The sequence below is a fragment of the Neodiprion pinetum genome, chromosome 6 (genome assembly GCF_021155775.2).
Source record: "Neodiprion pinetum isolate iyNeoPine1 chromosome 6, iyNeoPine1.2, whole genome shotgun sequence".
NCBI lineage: Eukaryota > Metazoa > Arthropoda > Insecta > Hymenoptera > Diprionidae > Neodiprion > Neodiprion pinetum.
The window spans coordinates 30,585,555-30,606,601 of NC_060237.1; the positions used below are offsets into that span (position 1 = coordinate 30,585,555).

The following is a 21,047-nucleotide window of genomic DNA, read 5'->3' on the forward strand; positions in this document are numbered from 1 at the left end:
TTACGGTGAAATCGGCAAACCCGACACGGTCACACTCCGCAGCCTTTGACCACAATAATTCTGGCATCGCGGGTGACGTCCACTTTAAGCAAAACACGGTACGTCCCCGCCTCTTGTAACGAGCGCATCCTACGCGCGGGGTGAAGGGTGAAACGAGGGTGGCGGCTCTGGGAGCCTTGCGAATACCGTCGCACCCAGCCGCCGTTCTCTCCTCTCCATGAACGTTCCCCGGTATCGCGTTACCTGCGGGATTAAAAACCTCGGTAAGAAATACTGCCACTGCAACGGTTCTCATTTGCAACCACTCCGCGAGACGAGGCTGGCGAGGGAGGCGAGGAGTAAAGCTGGGGTTGGGGTTATTCCGGATGCTGGACGCGCGACGCAGAGACGCAACGGGGTAAACGTTCCAGCTGCGACCTTCGCTCAGCTCTGCATGCGACGACGGACGTGGTGCAAGGGTGTAAGCCGGCACCTTCCTACGCGACAGCAGCGAATTTGCACCGGGATTGAAACGCGTGCGTGTGCGTGCAATGTGTACGGGGTTCAGGCGCGTGCTCGGGAAATCGATAGGTTAATTAATATCGGTCAAACCGTCGGGACGGCCGCAGGGCGTGCCTCGTAAATACCGCGAGGGAGTTTTCTTCCAGAGCAAGCTGCGGACAAGAGCATCCAGGACACGCGGACGGCCCGGGCATCGCAATTAATTTTTTCCCCGAACGCGTCGACCGCATCCATCCGCGTCCCCGTTCCTCCTGCAGGCACTGCCGTTCCCATCCCGCAAGCCCAGCCTTCATCCCATACCACCACGTGGCGCAGTTTGCGATGTGCCCTCCCGGATTTGCATCCGGGATCCGCGATTTGCATTTCAATTCCCCGAGTCTTCAAGCCGCGGACGGTAGTCGACAGCCAACACCAGTCGCCTAGCCGCGACCGCGCCGTATAGTATACCTACTATACCTACGCGATGCGGTGTACGGGGTACACTCACGGTCTAGGGATGAAAGGGGGTGCTTGTTGCTAAATAACGGGAAACTTCTCACCGCACCCCCGAATCCCCGTCTCGTCGGCTCGTTTACGAAAGAGTGCAGGCCACGGGGCGATCGGATGCAAAATTGAAAAAATTAGGGCCGGGGATAGACGCGATTCTGGCGATAACACGAGCGAAAACATCTGGCCACCGCGACCCCGTCGCGTTGGTCCCGCTACTGGTATAGCAGCCCCTAGCTTGAGCCCCGATCGATACTTTGTAATTATATTATGCAGAATGTCAGTCGGCGTGTTCGCCGAGCGCTTATACATTGGGGTGACTCCTTCGCTCTTCTTTTTCCTCTCCTCGTCCCCAGAGCTCTTTCCCACCCCTCAAAACGCTCGTTCTCCGTCACCCCCGCCGCCCCCCCAAAGCGACAGTCGTCTAGTCGTTCGTCATGCGGAGTGTAGCTCGAGCTCCCAGAACCGGGACGAGATATGCGTAGGTAAATACGAGGGTGGATGGACGGAGGCGGCTGTCGCAACGCGGATGCACCCGCGAATCTCGATTCGCGTCGTTACCGCACGGCGGGACGGCGACGAGCGAACGGTAATTAAAAGGGAATACGTGACGCGCGTTATCCGGCCGCAACGTGGAATCACTGTGTGCGTTCGTTTTATTCGCAGGATCTCGCCGGGATGCATGTACGCACGAGGGGTGTCGTTAAATTTTACAAATGAGCGTTTTCAGCCACACGAACGGGCCCCGAACCAACCCCCCCCCCCTGCCTCCTCACTACCACCGTCCCTTACAAACGTTGCACGGTACGAGCGTGAAATAAAAATACCGAAATACCAACCTCGGCCCGACCGCCGGCGTACGAACAACCCCGGGTCATACGCCGGGGGTTACAAATGTCCGACATTTACATTTAGCACCGGTGGAACGGGCGGGGGGTGGACTCTCACCTTCACCCCTGACCACCGGCAGAGACACGCACGACCCCTGCCGTGCACCTTCCTTCTTATTTACGCTAATCCTCGGAGAGTTTTGAAAACCCTCTCAGGTTCGCCCCGCGCCTCGCAAAACCGCTGCTTAAAGTCCCCGCTGGGAGCGAGGAGCTTAAGCGGAATATTTCCGCCCCCGTTCTACGGGGTGGAAAGATGGCGCTGACGGTGAGATAGGTGATATAGAGACGGGGCGCGGGGGGTTGGGATACTGAGACTCGCGTAACTTTATTAATTAAAGGCTGTTAGTCGCTGTTGCTCGATACAACGTCGCCTCGGCTTCTTTCTCTCCCTCTCTTTCTCTCTATCTACATCCCTGTCTCGCCTTCTGTCGCGGAACTATCGCTGAAGCGAAACGCAAAGGCTAATACTTTCTCGGTGCAGTGCAGCTGCAGGTACAACGCAGTTCGTAGCGTTCGGTGAGTTGAGTCAAGTCCACGTATATACGCGATAACGTTAAAAAATTCGTACCCATCAAATCCTCTTCTGTATCTATTGAAAAGCGAAGAAAATTGCGGAAAATAACGCTAATAAAAAACCAGAAAAAGAAAATAACGAGAACGAAGAAGCGCAAGAAAGGACGATCAGCAGTGCGGAATGTATGCAAAAGCCTCGTTTCGCACAATATTAACGGTTCTCAGACACAACCGGTCACACATGCCGTACATCCATGTATAATCGAAAGCGGTTAAGAGTGAAATTCAGATGGTTCCAGACTCCAGGTAATTAAAAAACTACCTTCGTACACTCTACCCAGGTACTCTTCGCGTGTGCCGTGAGCTCGCTAACGAAAACGTATATTAATGGGGTAAAAATACATCGAGTAAAGAACCCGGTTGACGGACGACGACCGCGAGCAGGTGTAGGACGAGTGCTGGGTGGGAGATGGAGGGGTCGGTGGAAGTCGGAGGCTGTGAAGGTATCAAGGGAAAGCATCCCGGACGGCGGGGGGGTCGGAGGGACGAGTCGGGGTCCGCGGAGGGAGGATCAAAGCGCTGGAGATGATTTCATTACGACACACCACTCGTCTGCTCCGTTGAAATATCAAAAGAGTGCACCCGCTACACCGCCAGTACTACCCCCCGGCATCACCAGCACGCCAACGCGCCCCTGGCACACCCACGTTTCACTTGGACCCACACGAGCGCAGGGAGTACCGCCGGTACAACCAGCCAGCGGGATCTCTTCTCGCTCTCACATATCTCCGCACAATACCTTTCGCCTTCCCAACCAACCAACCAACCAACCAAGCCCTACACCCTCGGAGGGAAGAATATTAGCTCAAGCTGCCGTCTATTGTCGGAATAAGCTCGAGATGTATTCATGATAAGGATATTTTTTACATCACGCGAGTCTTCAGGTTCTGGAGGAAGAGAGAGCGAAAAGGGATGTACAAGGTCTGACAGCATCGAATACACTCGGCTTGATCGATATTCAAATTTTCAGAAAGAGACAACGACGAACATCTGGATCCTCGCTTGATGTTGCGTCAGATGTTAAAACAGCCGAAGGTTGATTTTCCCTTGCATTTTGAAACGTGACGTCACAGCGAATGAACGACGTTTCGGTGGCTTTTTCATTCATCATAAGCCGACGAGGCGCTGTTTAAACCAGACCTTGTTGTGTAACTCTGCGGAACAACGGTGAGGGGGAATTTCTTGTAGCGCGTGTGTGCATAAATTTTGAGAACGTTGAGGCTGAACGGAGTGATTCGCGAGACGGAAAAAGCTCCTTGTTTACTTCATATTATTGTGTCGTTTACCGTAACCGTCTCACTCGCCCAGGTTTGAGCTGATACGCGACAAGCCGCATGTAGGTGTGCGGGAGGGCGGTACGTGTGTGCGATTCTGAACCAGGACCCTCGTCCTGGAAACGGTGCGCGTACCCGGCGAGTATGGTTTAAGAGCAAGCACGGCGTGGGTCGGTATCCGAGGATCGAGACACACTGAACAAACAACGTGTCACGCACTCTTTGTCCACACGACTGCCAAAGTTTGAAAATTGAACTACACGTCCTCTGGCAGCGTCGCCACGGCTGCTCGACTCTGTCTCCTCCATGGTCGAAACATCGGGCGTAAAGTTATTGCCCGCTAAAGAAAATTGACTTGAACCAGCGCCAGGAGTTTTATTATACCTGGCAGAGAGAAGAGGGGGAATCGCTATCCGCAGCCGAAGGACCCAGAATGCCGTTGCCGCTGACCATCGGCAGGGTGCAAACGACTTCCGCATCTCCGATACGACAAGGTCCAACTTGGCACGTGTTAAGTTTACCTTGTTTGGTGTTGCGGCCTGCTGCTGCGGGGAACAGCTCGTGCTGTGAATCGGCTGCTGAACGGATCCCTGGGGTATGACCTGGTTGATGTGGTTCAGGTGGTTAAGGTTGAGGTGGTTCAGCTGACTCTGCTGCTGCCCGGCCTGGTTGGACCCGAGCTGCTGCTGGTGCTGCTGTACCTGGTGGCTCGTCTGGTGGGAATTCTGGTGCGAGGTCTGGTGCGAGGCGGTGGGAAAGGTGGGTACCGTGAACGGAACGAACAGCATCGGGCTGCCGAGGATGTGCGCACCACCTCCACCCACTGCGCCCGTATCCTCCCTACACCTGGCGGCCGGAAACAGACGAAAAATTGAAATGCAACGGCTTGGGCACGCGGTGCAGCCTGGCGCCACCGGGACCGGAACCTACCTGCACTCCTGCCCCAGTCCCTGGTGCTGGGGGTGGACGTAGGGGGCGGCTCGGACGGAGGTGGTGGACGCCACCCTCGCTACCCGCAGCGACAGGCCGCCCCGTTGACTCGTGAGCTGGACCGGGGGCGGTGGTGGCGGGGGCGGAGGCGGGGGGTTGTTATGCCCGCAGCAGCAGGCTCGGCAGCCGGGTTGCTGCCCGGTCTGGATCGCCTGGATCGCTCTGAGATGCGACGATGTGGGGCCCCTGGGCCCCGTGGACGAGCAGGGGTACACCCCAACCAGGCAGCCCACCACTGCAGGCCCGGGGCCCGGTGCACTCGGAGCCAAGGCGGTGGTCGCCTGCAGTGACGAGGCCACCCCAAATCGAGTTCCCCTTGCCGCGGGACCACCACCTCCGCCCCCCTCCTCTGGCTCCCGGCTTTCTTCTTTTCTCTTCTGGCCTCGCGGAACCCTCGGTCCTTCCGCCCGCGTCACGGTCGTATTTCCTCTTTACCTGTTACCGCGGACTCTCTCGCAACCCTGCCGAGGACCGCGCGCGAAGTCGAGGATGCCTCGAAAGCCGGTAACACGTGCTCAGGAACAACCGGAGAAGCTTCTTGTCCGATTGATTTCCAAGGTTATAGCCGTTCAAGGTTCCGTGCAGAGTCAGGGACCGGTTTCAACAAGTACGCCGAAGGACTGTGACACTCAAAATCCTCTTTTGCGTCTGTTTCGGTATGACTTTCGACTTTCGATAGCAGCGATCGACGATCGATCAATTCAAATCCCTAAAGAACTTATTCACAGATTCTCGCTCCCGCTGATGCGGCGGACGAGCCGGCACGAAGCAGATGGTTGATACGTGGCTTTTCCGAATGTTCAACGATCAGTCGTCGTGACTCAGAGAAATCCTGATCCGAGTCATCGATCGCGTTGGCGAATCGTAGAGCGGTAACAAACTTGATGATACTGGTACAACTGGTAACTTTAAAACTGGTCAACTCTCCACTCGCGTCGAACTAACCGGCGGTTCGGGACTCGCGACGAGACCTCGGAGAGTGTCTGGAGGCCGTTGAAGACGCGATCGAAAGAGTCATTACTGGTGTATAAAAGTACGAAAATCAGGTCGCGTGTCCTCTTCGCGGTATCTCGAGAGCCGGTGGCCACGTGCGGCGACGATTCTCGACACCACGGGTACGTAGAAAAGTAACCGAAACCAGCGAGCGAGCGAACGAACGAACGATCAGCGGGTGTTTTGCGCCGTCTGATAACACGGCCGCGACGACTGGCTTGGGAACAACGGAAACGACGGCGACGGCGACTCACTCGTGTCTTTTCTCTCCTCGAGAGCAAGAACAAAGAGAGAGGCTAACCGTGATGTCGGATGGTCGCTCGCCGACTGACTGGTACTTCCGCTCTGGCTGTTGTGCGATTCGGAGTGGGGGTTGCTTCGTGGGTTGTTGTGTGTAGGGGTTACAGGGGCGGCGCGGGGCTGCGCGGGTCGAGGGGTTCGTGCGCGCTTCAACGCTCGACGAGCGGGAAACCCAGGACGCTATTCTCGCGAGCCCGATCCTTTCACGTGGCCCTACGCACTCGCTACGCACAGTTCGCCCCTCGAAGAGCACCCTGCGTGTCGGCCGCTCCGCTCGAATTCCCGACAATCCGCGAATCACCGAACAATCGCGATTGGCCGATACGATCGTTTCCGGTATCGCCCGCGTCGCAACAACCTGAGGTGATCGCGGGGTGGCCGAAGGTGGGAAAACTCACGGTATCACTTCACTCTCACCTGGCGGACTCGGACAGCCGCGATTTCTTTCCGCGCGCGGCCGAGAACCACGACTGAGATAACCAGCTACGGAGCTCTACGTGTATCGAAATGTATCACGGAGTCGGAACGAGCGACGAGCCGAAAGTCGGTTACTGGAGGGCGCGCCGAGCGGTGGCAGCGACGTCGACGTCGACGGCGACGGCGTCGGTTTTGTTCGTGAGAAGGGCTCCGCCGGCACGACGACGGCTAGGGGTTGTATCGGGCTGCGCTCGGTATCGCGGAGTGGGGGAAAACCTCGGGAAAATTCGCGGGAGAGAGAATCTTCTCTTTAATTACCTCTTCACGGCCGGTCTTCGCCCGCAGCCCCGCTCACCGAATTCCTTCCTGTCCACGTGAAAGTCGCGGAAGAGACGCGACGCGGCGCGAGATCAACGCGGGGTCCTCTGATCCACGCGTGACTCGTTGTATCGCCGAGTACGACGTTCATTGATTCGCCAACTCGCCCCAGTCTGCGCCTCCCCGCCGTCTCCCCTTCAACCCCTCCGTTCGGGGGAAGGACTGCGTGTGTGCGTGTCACCGTCGACGTAAGCGTGCGGCTGCGACCTGCGGGGCGATTATAATACCGGGACGGACACAACGGGGGATGATTCGACGGAAGTTGATCAAAAAATTAACCACCGTTTTTCAACCTGCATACGATACCTTTGCTCAGCTAATTCGCCGAAGGTTGACGCAGACCGCGAGTCGAACATTGGAACGCTAATGTATTCCGCGCGTTACATCTGCTCCGTGCCTCATTACCATTCGCCGCCCGTTATGCTGCGGCCCGATGCCACCAAAGCTCATCCAGACCGTAAACGATCGACATCCCTAATTTCTGCACCCGACGAGCAATCTACCAAACTGTTTCTCAACTAGGAGACAACTCACTGCCGGGAGTTTTCTATGAATGCCAATGAATTTGCTGGTATTGTCGAACAATGTTTCAAATTGCTGCGAGTAGAAAATTAAAAATGCCGATACACTGTGCAAACATTTTGGCCGATCATCTGTTTTGGGATTGTTAACTAGAATGCCACTTTAGACTGAAAATTTGAAAGACTAACAATATTACGGTGACTGAATGAACCCCGATTCGTCGATCGTTTTCGTTAATCACTAAACGAAATATGTAGTTGCCTCAATTTATTCGCACGCGCGCAGCGATCCGAGTCACCCTCTGATCGGAATTAGCGCTGTCTACCTCAACACATCACGTTCGCATAAAGTTCATCAATTATAATGAACAATTTATACATGAAAAAGCCGTGTCACCGTTGCCTTGCAGGTCGGGTTGGGTTGGGTTAGATTACACTCGCTCTTGTCAGACAACCTGCCTCCACTGAATAAATCCAGCACCCCTGTTTTACATCGTGCCTAACACTGGTCGAACTGGAAACAGTAAAACAATGGACACTGCCGTTTGAAAATTTTTCAATTTTCGATACACGTCAATCCTCCTCACCTTCCCCAATATTCGTTTCGAAGTCCTGAGTGTAATACGAATTGACAAATGCGCGTTTCAAGAGAAGTTTCTCGGAAAGCCGCTCGCCCGTTTTATACCGCGTGTTCACGTACGACTGTGGAAAGGATTGCGCCTGACGTATTTTCTCGAAAATAAAACCAGACCTGAACAATCTGTCCGCGAGAACAAAGAGGAGGAAGTAAGAAACAAAAAAACGAAAAAGGTGCGTCAGAGAAAATCCAATCCTACGCGATATTCGCACATTGGACCTTGGCAAACTTCCGGAAGGGCAACAAATTGCAAAAAGATCGAAAGAGGGGGGGGGGGGGGGGATCCAATCGCGCGATACGTCACGGCACGACTTACCTATCGGACTTTAAGCTGATCCGGGTCGCAGGGTAATCCGCGGGTGAAATAAGAGCTCTGTATCGAGGGGCGGCCGCCTCCGGCGACGGACGGACATTCGGCCCTCGACGAGCCTATTTCGATGGGGTGGATGACGCTCGAGTGGGTGTATTCATAATGAACCTATATGTATGCAAATGGCTGCATATCGTACGCGACACGTACGGCCGCCGGGGCGAGTGTGCGTCCCGGGTGCATCGGGCAGCCAAAATGCAACGATTACACGCATGCACGCGCCCGCTCCGCGTTGTTCCGAGGAGCAAACGACGCTCCGCCGACCGCTGGCTGCGCTGCGCTGCGCATTGTTACCACATAGTATTTATACAGAGTTCTGCAGGGGCTTTGCTGTGCTCAAACGAACCGGACGCCTAGGGGACCCGATATCGCTCGATTCAACTACTCTGCTTTGACGAATTTGTCAAATTCCCTTCCGTACCGCTTCGTGAAAATCCACGAAATCCGAACATTTCGAAAAAAATTCAACCACGACTACAAGGAACTTTTCACACGTGTAATGAATTTTCCGACATACTACGAAGGGAACCAAACGCTTCACTGCTCAATCCTGCGACCTTCCGTCATTCCGGTTCTACACCAATCGTCTTGCTTGATAGAGTTAACGGTCTCGACTATTTCGAGGCCAGCCGTGGCCGAAGGGACGAAGAAAATGTGATGATTTGTGTTCGGTAGCCCGAAAAATTTTTATCCCGGTAAAATAGAGGGTATATGCGGTATACGTATAAATGCAAATCGTTAAACGTATTTCTCCCAGAGTTGGTTTACGATTGGCTAAAATCGTCCGTGGTCTAGGCAGTCGGCATAATTTATACCCGCTGAGGGCTGTTAATTTTCAAGGATTTGATACAGCGTACCCGCGAGATTTATCTCGAGTGCTATCGGGGTGAAAAATCATTTGATAAAGTTCCCGAGTACGGTAGGTATATATATATACAAATACGATACTTCCGCGACGGTATTTATAATAGCGAGGAAAATTATTGCCGGCACTGATTTAGGTATAAGTGGCACGAGGGAGTCGAATAGAAATAATTTTTCATTCCAGGATTCGTCGTCTTCTCCACCGTTGTGGAAGTAAAAACGAATTGACTCGATCATTGCCGGAGGCGTGGCATTAGAACTCGACCGATAAAAGAGCTTTGTGCAATTACGCAGTTAATAATAATCAGGGAAGATGGAAAGATGGTATCTCTCGTGCCTCACGCGTGTACACGACGAGCGTACGTGTGCGAGACGTGCATTATACATACATGTATAGGTAGGTACGCGTATAATGCTCACAGATACGAGATAGCGATAGGTGCGGCGGCAGATCGCATAAATTTCACCGATAAACGCGTTATTTATAGCGAGCATAAATTTCCTATGCTAATTCCCGATGATCAACGTAAAATTGTATTCTCATCCGGATCCGGGGGCGGATCGGCGAGCGGCGGCGGAAGGGGGCGAGAGGGGGGGGGAGAGGAGGAGGGTTGATATTCGGAGGCATTGCAGCGTCGAACGTGGGCGAAGACGCGGACGCGGATACGTGTCGGTCTTTTCGAAATTCGCACCACGCCCCGAGACCCGTAGAAACGGCGGGAAGATTAGCCGAAAGGAAAATTTTTTCCTAGTTTCAACGGCGAGCTTCGGCCCCCGGTTAAACTCGCGGAGGATTATCGCCGGTCCGGGTGCAAAACCGGGCCTCTGGCATCTCCTTGTCTACCGGTGCCCGCTCTTGGTCCACGTTTGACTTAATTTTCATTCAAGGCATTCCGCGCCGGGAGGAATTTCGAGCCATTAAACACCAGCTCGCTATCTTTCGACCGTGGGCGGGGGCGCCGAAGGAACTGGAAGCTTCGTGTACCGACGCCACCGCCGTCAAAGCGCCGTCCTGCACCGACTCCGCCCCCGCCCCTCACAATTATTCCGTATAATTATATTCGTTTCGCAACGACACCCCCGGGACTCGAAATTGAAATTGAGCCTCCCGCCCCGCGGGCTCTTCGTTCTTAGCCCCCCTCCCCGCCGGGAGAAACGAGCCGCGAGGGCGGGGTGACCCGTCTCCTGTTTTTCTAGGCCTCTGCCAAATTATTCCCCCACCCCTCGAGTCCTTGGTGACGGTGGGCCGGAGGAGGGGGACCGCCTTGAAATCCTCTCGAGAAACCTCCGCGTCTTAATCTTTCCAGGAATTCCGCGTGAGACCTCAAGTATGTGCTTTCGGCTTCCCGGGATTTTGAGATGGAGCCTCTGACGAGGGCGCGGAAAATGTTCGTTTGCCTCGCCCTCATTTTCACCGGGCTTTCTCCGCTTATTAGACCTCTGCCGCCACGGCGCACTATTTTTATTGACTATTTCTTGAAAGGAGGATGCGCGTTATGGGTTGACGAGTCTCCGCCTGTTACAGAGATAAAAAATATCGCACAATATTGATAAAATCTTGTAGCCAGGCAGCGTTGAGAGGAGCAAACCCTGATATTCAATATTTGCGATCGATGCAGGATGTTGGATAGCGGAAGTATTTCATCATCGAATTTTCCGCCCGCGTAGCGAACTGCGATTTGTCAAGAAGTTATTTCATTCCTCTTTATCAATTACGGGAAAGGGGGGAAGAGGGTGGAGATGCCCTCCGTTTCCCGGAGGCGCAGTGTCTTGGAACGGTTTTTACCGCCCTCCGTCTCCCCCGGTGAAACCACCTCGTCCCATTATCCAGATATTAGCCATCGGGGACGCCGCGGAATTGCTACAACTTAAATAATTTATTTTAATGTGATCGCCGCCTAAGTGGCTAACTGTTACATTCGAGCGGATTTATTTTTAATTAGAAATCGTTGCCGCTCCCCCCCCCCCCCCCCCCCCCCCCTTCTCCCAACACCAGCGAATCGCCCTTTGATGAAGACCCGCGACGCGAATTCACTCCGCAACCCTTTCGAGCTCTGCCAGAATCAAGCCATTCCCAATCTACCGACTAATACGCTCACTCTTACTCTCTCTCTCTCTCATTCACTGTGACTCGCATTTATTACGAACCTTCTCTCAGTTGACGTTACTTAATTATCACGACTCCGCGTTCCACCCTTCTCCATCCACTCGTAAAGAGAAACTCGAAATTCTAGATGTGGAAAACGACGACCACCGATCATTGGAGGACTTCTTTGTAGACGTCGCGGAAGTACGTGTGAAAAAAGACTTGCGGGATAGAAATCCACTTTTTCATGGTGGATCCGCTTCAAGCGATGTCGTGTCAAAATGTATTCCCTCAAAGAGTCGGGAATTTCTTAGATCTTTTAAATCATCGGGAGACACTCGCATTGACAATACCTGCTTGGCACACGTGGCGCGGTTTGAACGTATTGGGTTAGAAGATTGTCGAGGGGCGGGAGGAGCGACGAAAGGAAGCTTAGGATGACTGTATTTGACGGGGCATATCTAGCGTCAAATTTATTTGCACGTACATATGTTTGAGATGCACTCAGCCGCGCGTCGCGAATAAAAATGTGACACGCGTCGCCGGCAGTTCTCTCCGTATAGCCAAACTGCCAGCCGTAAGGCTTTTCGTACACCCGTACGATCCTGCGGAGATGGTTACCCCTCACATTTCGGGGGAAAATAATATCACGTCTAATGTTACAAACGCAACCACATCACCGGATTCGTACGAGATGCGCGCAATTCCACGGAGCCGCGGCTTCTCCGTTCACCGCCAATCAGTCAAGAAGGACTGTTGCCAATTACCCGGTGTCACCACCTGTCCCGAAGTTAACAGGCCTTCCCAAATCACGTTGGCGCCATTGTCATATCGGAGAAAATTACTCCCACTGATGTATACATGTATATACGTACCGCTGTTAGACTGAAACTGCGCGTTTCGTTACGCCACCTGTGAAATACACTCTTCAAGAAATTTTCGGCATGAAAATACCGATCCTATCTCTCCAGTTTACGACGCAAAGTTTCAGCAATCAATCAGAATCACCGCGGTGAATTGGCACATCGAGTTTCCAAACCGTGTGGAGAAGTTCTCCAATCACAAAAGCAGCCGCAAGGCGCATTGTTCGGTGAACGAAGAGCCCCGTGCACGAGCTGGTAGAATAACAGTGATCGTTTGTCAGGGTTCTCGGATTCCGCGGTATTGAGTAAGGTGTGGAGGTCAAGCACGCAACGTGTTTACGCAACGCAGTGCCGATCGAGCCACCAACGAAGACGGACGTAAACCAAGTTCCGTTCCCCTCGGGGGGGTTCGCTTTGTTCAAGAAGCTTGCGGAATGAGCGAAAGCTCCGGTGATAGGACTGAACGAGGATGACGATAAGCCCGTTCAATCCCAAAGACGCCGCGCCGTTTCGAGTGGGAGGAGTGTGTGGCATGAATAAACAAATTAGTGCTCGAGGTGAAGGTGGGTGCTCGCGATTTGAGAACAATGCAAAGCTGCGAGATTCGTGACGGCTGCAGCGCGGGGGGGGATTGGTGAAGAGCTTTTTTGCGCGAAAATGGAGATCAGGATCGGCCGCGGCTGGGCTGCGGAAAGACGGAGGATATCCGAGATCCCGATCTCTGGATTCTGGCCGGAGGAGCAGACGGCGAGGAGAGAGAGGCACTCGTTCATCTCGGTGAGTTATACCCGTAATCCTGTTCTCAGTACCGCTGATCCCCTCGCTTTGTATTTATGCAAGCCCGCAGAGCGCCGCCGCGCCACACGGTGCTGTTATTTACCCGGGGGATGGGGCGGGGGGGGGGGGGGGGGGGGGGGGGGGAGTCGACTGTTCATTGAGAAAACTCGCGCCGCAAACCCTGCGATTCGCGCCCTTTGCAACCCTTACGTCCGTTCCGGAGTTTTGTTTTCCTCCAAGGAATACGGGAGTCGAACGAAGCGGGACCTGGCCCACCCAGTTAATGCCGGTTAAGCCTCGCTGCCGCCTGTTATTAACATCCCATACCGTACCACGTGTATACGCTCCGTGTATAATCACCCCCATAGGGTTTCTACCGGGTCGCTCGTTTTTAAACAATTAAACCGAATACTTCGGCCATCAAAACAGTCCTTAAAAGTGAGGATACTGTAAACCTTTTTCTGCCGGACGCAAGATAAAATTGTAGAGACCTCACTTTTCAGATTCGAAGTAAAACATACGAATTAGGATATAAAATTTGAGTTTTCATAAAAAAGAAAAAAAATTTCTCGCAGCTGCTTGCTATGGTTACACTGATTACAAAGATGTATGTTTATTTATTTCGAACACACGATTGAGATTTCCTCCTTCCTGTATCGCTAGTAATTCAACGTGCAAATGTTAAGAAGAAAAAAAACCTGTACAGTGTTTTGATGGAGTAAACATCCCCGAGAACAATGAACAAGCTGTAATAATTTTGGCTAAGCCGGGAGTTTTCAGACCATGTATACGACAAGTTTGAAATATCGAGCACCCTGTATAAGGCATACAGGTCTCGACGCCAGACGCGAGGTGCACTGTATCACCCGTATAACTCCGCGAACGTTCGTTTGCATTCACACCTGTATTACATACTCGCATACCAGTTTGCTCAAGTTCTAGTTGGTGTATTGTTCAGCGTATACCGAAGTAACGTACTGTTCAGCTTAACCTGGTATAGGTAGTAAGCGTGGACATAATTATATACGTGTACAATGGCGCCTGCACGTAGATCTGCATGTATAATATACATTGATGCAACATATACGTTTACATTTGTATGTATATACACACCTAGGTGCGTTATGCTCGGTGCAGTGGGTGGGCTTTTAATTTTGCGGCGGTAGCGCGCTAATTTCCTCGGCCCGGCTTATTTAAGATTTGCGGGGCTTTTTAAAGTTCGCAGCTTTCATCGTGTTTCTCTTCGTCTCCTTGGTCGGGTCGGGTCGGGTCGGGTTGGGTTGGGTTGGGACGCGTCGCGGCGTCGAGGCGAGGGCAGGGCGAGGAGCGGTAGCGTGATTTAGGGCTTGTGCCGGCTTAATTCTCTAAACATTTTAACCGACCTTATTTCTCCTGCATTATTTCACCGTTAAAGTGGAGGCGAGCAGAGCGCAAACCGAGGGAGGAGGCGGGCTTAAGAAGACTTGGCTAAGTGGGCTGATACATAAATATGCAATTAATCAAGTTAACTGCGACGCGGACTTCTTATACACTTTCTCTTTACTTTTAACGCCCGAAGACAACGAGCCGGAACCTAAACTCACCCGCAAGAGACCCACCCCCACCCCCACCCCTTTTCGCTCCTCAGCCTTAACCCTAGCGCTCAACCCTTAAACCTGACCTGCCGACTCACCTGCAGCCCTCGCGGTCAGACTTACAAATTACTTACAGGCTCCTGTTTTCATTAAAACTTCTCCTCGGCACCCGAGCTGCTCCGTTTGTTTCAATTCGTACCGAGAAAACTAGCTTGTATTTTTATGAATCCACGTACGTATCACCAATCTGTCCGTATTACAGTTTTCTCAGGAACACATTGTTAATGCTTTTCGAGTGCTTCGATGCCATTTGTCCCGTAATCCCGAGCAACGGCGAATCGGTATTGATATTAATGTTATTATTATTGTCGTTATTACTCGATGTCAAACGAGGCGTTTACATCTGTAACGAAAAGATGAATTTCTCGGCCACGTTTTTCGAATGATCTATCTCTGAAAATATTATAAAAATCTACGACCCCGTAGCGAGATGATTTTTCAGGGACCGCGCATCGGGGATGAAGATAAGCGTAGCATAAATTTCCAGATCCTAATGCAGGATGCCAGGGGCCAGCGTGACATCCCAAGGATACGAGAGGAGTTTTAATACTGCCCGTGTCACAGCTCAACTATTTACGGCCCCATCCCGTTTACGGATCCTCCGGTCCCATACGTACGAGGTTCACGAGCAAAGTACGGAAGTCGCGTAAACGTTCTGCACTCTCGTGCATCGGAGAGAAAAACCGGGCGAGAGCTACGTGGGGGCTTCCTTTCTGAAGCCTTTTACGAAGCCCGCAGGCCAGGCAAATCGCGCGACTGTAGCTCGCGGATGCGGAAACAGCTGCCCCGGAGAAGAGTAAAGAGGTGGGTAAGGGACGGAGGGAGGGAGGAGGCAGAAAGCACACGTGTCGCCGAGTCCCGGAGTGCAAAACACACTCGGCACGTACCTTCTCCGGTCCCATTCGGCGACGTTTGCATGCCGCGGGTCGCGGCATAAATATTAATTACCCTGCAGCGGGAGGAATAAAATGGAAGAAATTCAGCGCCGCATCTTCGGCCGAACGAGGCGACGTTGCATCCCTAACGAGAAACCCGGTGCCCGGCTGTTATATCCTTAAACTCTGCAAGCTGCGCGCGGTCCGAGGCATCAGGGATGAGGGATCAGGGATGAGAGATGAGGGTTTAGGGTTGAGGGGAAACACGCCTGCCAGGAATAATACGGCCCCGTTTTCGGGCTTGATTGCTTGATTTCGGCAAACATTTCTTTCGTTCCAGCGTCTGAAATTAGGCTGCGGTCCAACCCCCGAATCGCCCTCCCCCAAACGGCACCGGTGAACTTCGCCGAGCAACTCGGCGGTACAACTCTGTCCAACTATGTCCGACTCGACTCAGGTCCGGCATACCAAACCAGCCAGCCAGGCTCTTGCCTCGCTGCTCCGCACGTCTTTTAATCGAATCTCTATCTTCGCCGTGTCTTACGCTCGACTTTCGACCAGTCTGCGGGACAATAGTTGAGGAGAATGGAAAGAAAAACTTATTTTAATCAGGGGACGCGGGGAGAATCGAGGACGAATCTGACCCGCAGCCTCCTCCTCCTCCTCCTCCTCCTCCTCTATCCGACTATTTATGAACGGTTCAAATTTCGCCGAGATGTCTTGAACAGAGAGAAGGAGGCTGACTCGGAGATTTTAGGGTTGAGATCAAAGGGTGGAGGGAATTGGTACTTATGGTATCGGATTATGGAATCGGCGTGTCTGGTTATTCGTCGAGTTTCATCATCTCGGTCCCGGATCATTACGAACCGCGTGCTTTCCACCGTCGTTCACGTTATACCGCTGTTACACAATCGATGCTTGTCATCCGACAAACAATGAGGGCTTAAACCAGCAGGCAGTTATCGTCAGGACTTACACACAAAGGATTCCGTTTCAAACAAAAGTGGATTAACTTGCCCGAGGATGCTCGAAACCCGGTTACTTTTTCTCTCTCTTTCGAGCATTACCTTTCTCGTAAGCCTTCCGTAAGCCAGATTTGTTTAATACTTATCGCTCTAAACCGGAATTCATCCACTTCGAACAACTTGCTCGTTATCGCTGGCGGTGAATTAGTAGGTAATCCCTTTAGGTGGACGCGTTATAAGCGTTGATGTGATTTTTCCCCTTTTTCTTTTCATCTTTAATTTTACAGGCACGATAGACCGCAAGTGTTTCATCGACAAGTTTATCGGAAGATTAAAAATTCTCCCATTACTTTTCACACTCGCTCATATCGTTTCGAGAATCGTAAGTACCTACCGCCAAATTTACACCACAAAGAGTCTCGAGAATCCCGTAGTGGATTCCCAGCAACGGCGAAATCGTTTTATACTTGTACCTACACGTATGAACATCGCGTGCAAAGTGAAGATTAGCGCCTTGAGCAGCTAGCTGCGGTGCAATTTATATATTCACCCAAGCCCAACATACGTATGCCGTTTCAGAAAGTACAGACTTGAACGAAATCTTTTAACCCAATATTTTTACCCTGGAGAGTTGGCAAAGCGGCTGTAAATTTGTTGAAATATTCGCTGAGTCGAAGCGTTTCTACCTTGGCAAGAATTTTCGTCAAAACTTGAACCTCGTTTTGGAGAATGAGCAAAAGAGCCTGCTGAAATTTTGGAAAAAGACCGCCATGCGTCGTTTCCAAGATGCACTCAACTCGGCCCATCCGCGCTCATCGCTTTTCGCCCGTTCTCCGAATTCTCGGTTAGCCTTGAGCTGGAAAAAATCAGGGCAGAGCATTGAAACAGTCTCACTTGGAGGCAGGTAATTATTGACCTGCGGGTCGAGAATAGTTAGCGAAGTAGCCGACAGATGTCGGCAGCGGGAGGCGGCAGGGGCGGGGGATGGTGCTGGATTTTTCCCCGGCGTCGGTGGTGATGCGAATATAATATCCGTTTCGCGCCATTTATAACGTGCAGAATCTTAATGACCTCTATTGTAGATCGCGGCCTTAGCTGGAGGACGGAGGGGGAAGCGAATAGCTGGAAAGCCGTGAAACCAAAGGGTTTTTAATAAGCGGCTGCACCCTTCTTTCCGTTCGAACGAACCCTGCAGCAGTAGGCGGCGAGCAACCCTTCGCCTCTCATCCTGAAAGAAAAATAACTCTCCGTGTTGGTCCTGCACGCGCCGCGTCTCTCTTTCTCTCCGTTAGCCCGCCGTTCGCGTCGACGTCAGCTTGAGCGATCTAGTTTTGACTCGTTCGAGACTTTGATAAATGCCAAGATTTACTACGACGAGGAATCGTTTGTACGCACACCTACCCACCCGTGTATCGGCCAGAAATCGGCTCCAGCACCCTTTTGACTCCTCGAATTACGCCCAGTCACTCTTTCCCCGTAGCTTCGGCCTTCCGTTATTACAAGCAAGGCACAGACGAGTGTATTTACCCGAAACCGATCGCGTTAATCACGTATCATCGAGCCAATAATTTCACCGAAAATTCACAGACGATGGAAAAGTCCGGGTGCCGCAGAGCCGCAGGATTCTCGCGAACGAGTCGCTCGCGCTCTCCGCTAGAACAATGATTATTCAGAAAATTATTCAAAGTAATTAAAATGCAGATAAGACGCACAAATCATCGAGATTTTTCCAGTGTGCCCTGTGGAAGAAGACGATGAGGACGAGGAGGGGGTGGAAAGAGGGTGAAAGAACGGCCCCAGGGCGCCGAGAGAGACGGTAACGCCGGTCTTGCGCGAGGGGGCGACTGAATATATATACATGAATGAATGAAATATGTAGGTGTACTCTGAATAAGGAACGAAGAGGAGCGGCGAACGGCTCCTCGGAGATACTCTGAGAGAATATTCAAGCGGCGCTGCTTAACGCGTACGTGAAGCTCGACGGCCAGATCCATATACCCATCCTGGTTGTAACGCGAACGCTTAATGCTGCCGTGCCGGTGTGTTGGATGCGGGGGAGATGGAAGAATAAACAACAAAGCCGGAGAAACGGTGAGCGAAACAAATGGTGTAAAGTGATGCGATCGCAGGAGGAGTCGGAAGGTTGGTGGGGGGAGGGGGAAGGATCGTTCCACGATATGGCGAAAGAGAGGAAATTTTTTGACGAAATAAAAATAAGAAAAAGAATCTACTTGACTCTGAACCCGGCCCGACGATTGATCGTCTCGAAGATGCCCGACGAAAAGCCCGATACATGTATACGCTCAACAAATTTTTAAACAATAGTACAACCAGCCTTGTGTCTACCCGACGCCTGAACCTCGACGAACGAACGAGCCATTAATCACGAGTATTAAAAGAAAATTAATTGTAGTTGTGCAACTCGAATGACCCCCGTGTGATGAACGACGGAAAAACTCCCACTCTCTTACTATACTTCTATTCATCTCCCTTGCCGCTATCGCCGGACGTCTACTCAGACTTTGCTGCACCTCTCATACTTTATGCAGCTAGTGTTTCAACCGTGTCGCGTACATCTTCTCTCCGTCACTCTCTCACCCTCTCTCTGTCAGGCTTATTTCACGCAATCGTTACGTTGGGGAAACAAATGGCGTGTAAATTGCCAAAGTTTCCAGAGACTCGTCATTGCGATCGGTGTTCGTTTGTGGATCTGATTTCGACCTTGCTACCTTTTGATTTAACTTGAACGTCGATTTGAATTTGAATTTGGGGCTTTGTGAAAGTCTTGTTCCAATCAATAGGTAAACTCACTTTCATTTCTAGTTAATTGTTCAGCTTCAAAAACAAAGGACAGTTCGATGTGTCTAATTATGAACTAAATTTCGGTACTTGTAAACGGAAACCAGAAGCTATCCCTTCTTCGTCAACTCGTATTTCTTCTACCGTCTACCCCTGCACTTTGAACCCGAAGCTCCGGCGTAATCTGAGGTGCATTTACGGCTGTGGTATCGAGTCTATATTTCGGAGTGAAATCCGACGGGGGTTTCGAAGAGAGAAAGAAGTCGTCCGTAGCGGGACGAACAACGATCCCTGGCGATGTTGGGTGTCGGAGCTCACCGGTTGAGTCCCCTTTGGTTTTCCATCCCGTTTTGGGGACATGAAAATCCGTGCGGCGAGCGGGTGCGGCAAACGCCCTGAATTATTCGCGGCAGCGTCCCATCCATTATATGGTCCAGGGCCGGTGACCTCCCTCCGCGTTCCCTTTTTCCCAGTTTCCGGGATCCCCAAGCACCAAGTCGCAGTAATTAACTATCAATTCACTCGATCGAGACCCTGCCGACTAAATCTTTCGCAAGCTCCTTCGTTATTTAGTGTCCGGATCAGTTGCGGCGTTAACCAGCCGGGGACGAGGCGCCGGGGCATCCCGACGCCCGCGCCGGAAGAGCGAGAGAGAGAGCAAGAGAGGGAGTGAAGAGAAGAAACCTGCGGAGAGAAGGAGAGACGCGGCTCGAGGGCGCAGATGGCGCGCGTCCTCCGCCATGGTATCGCCCTCGGATATTTAGACGCTCTAAGTTTCCGAGTAAACGTACAGTCGCCTAACCCGCTCGCTGCTGCAGCAGCGGCAAAGGCAGAGGCCCCGAAGCCCCGGGGCTGCCACCCCTCCGAACCTGGGTAGGTATAATACAAGATGTACCGAAGCTCCGAGACTTTCTCCGCAGTGAAAAATAAACACCCCGGAGAACGATTTTCACCCCCGAAACCAGAAGATCGGTGAGAACTTTTCGGCACGCGCGCGAAAAGGACGCAGCGCGTCGCGACGCAATTCCGGGCGAGCCACATCCCGCGGGGACGGAGGAATAACGAGAGGGTGTTTATCCAGGATTAGGATCGCGTTTCTGTCTCCTACTTCGCAAGCGCCGACTGAACAAATTAGCGCCGCCGGCCGGCCGGCTCTCTTTGTCCTTTGTCGATGCCTTTGCTCCGCTTCCACCCTCGGCCTCGACACTTTTCTCAGCGGACTGACAAAGGACGCGGGGAACGAACCTTGATCGTCGAAGGATCCTTACCTACGGGCTATTATGGGATGCGGATCAATTAATTGTTCCGCCTCATTGGCTTGAGGTCCGGCTTTTTGCGCCATGTTACAACCCCCGTTTCTCGATTCGCGATGTTTTTTCTTTTCTCCTCTCGTCTCCTCTCCGCCCTTCATACTCTCGTTTAGTTCTCTTTTCTTTGGTCCTCGATTTCATTCCCAGTAGAAAAACAAATTGATATTCAACCCTCCTACGATTTCAATCCAAAGGCATTTTCGTACGGCGAAATCTCAGGAAGGAATTGCCACCTTGTATAACAGAAGGCAGAAGAAAAAGTAAACACACCGTCACGCGAGATAGCGGGTGGATCTTGGTTATACGTTACTTTTTATTTCGTTACACCGGCGGCAGGGGGACTGAGAGAACAAGATGGTGGGCGGCGGTGAGGATAAAACGGCAGGTAGAGCACAGCGGGCGGAAATAGAGGATGCAATAAATAAAGGAGCAGTCAGAAATGCTGCCGGAGAGTGAAACCAGACGGACAAACAGTGGCCGCAAGCGATGCCGCGTTGACGTGCGGGTAACCGCTGATGCCGATCCTCTGAACTGTGCATGGCAT

General features: G+C 52.2%; 1 protein-coding gene across 4 annotated transcripts in view; it reads right to left on the reverse strand.

The window, feature by feature from the left end:
• The window catches only part of LOC124222387 (nucleolysin TIAR), a 376,350-nt gene that overhangs the window by 283,445 nt on the left and 71,858 nt on the right, over positions 1 to 21,047 (reverse strand). The window contains exons 1-2 of one of the 4 annotated variants that reach the window (XM_046633274.2): positions 4,655 to 6,202; positions 4,246 to 4,570 (exon numbers count right to left, since the gene is read on the reverse strand). The exons of the other annotated variants lie outside the window; for them this stretch is intronic. Coding sequence (XP_046489230.1) covers positions 4,246 to 4,512 — 267 coding nt within the window. The 5' untranslated portion in view covers positions 4,513 to 4,570; positions 4,655 to 6,202. Of the gene's footprint in view, positions 1 to 4,245; positions 4,571 to 4,654; positions 6,203 to 21,047 lie in introns of those variants that run through there. 4 annotated transcript variants of the gene reach the window in all.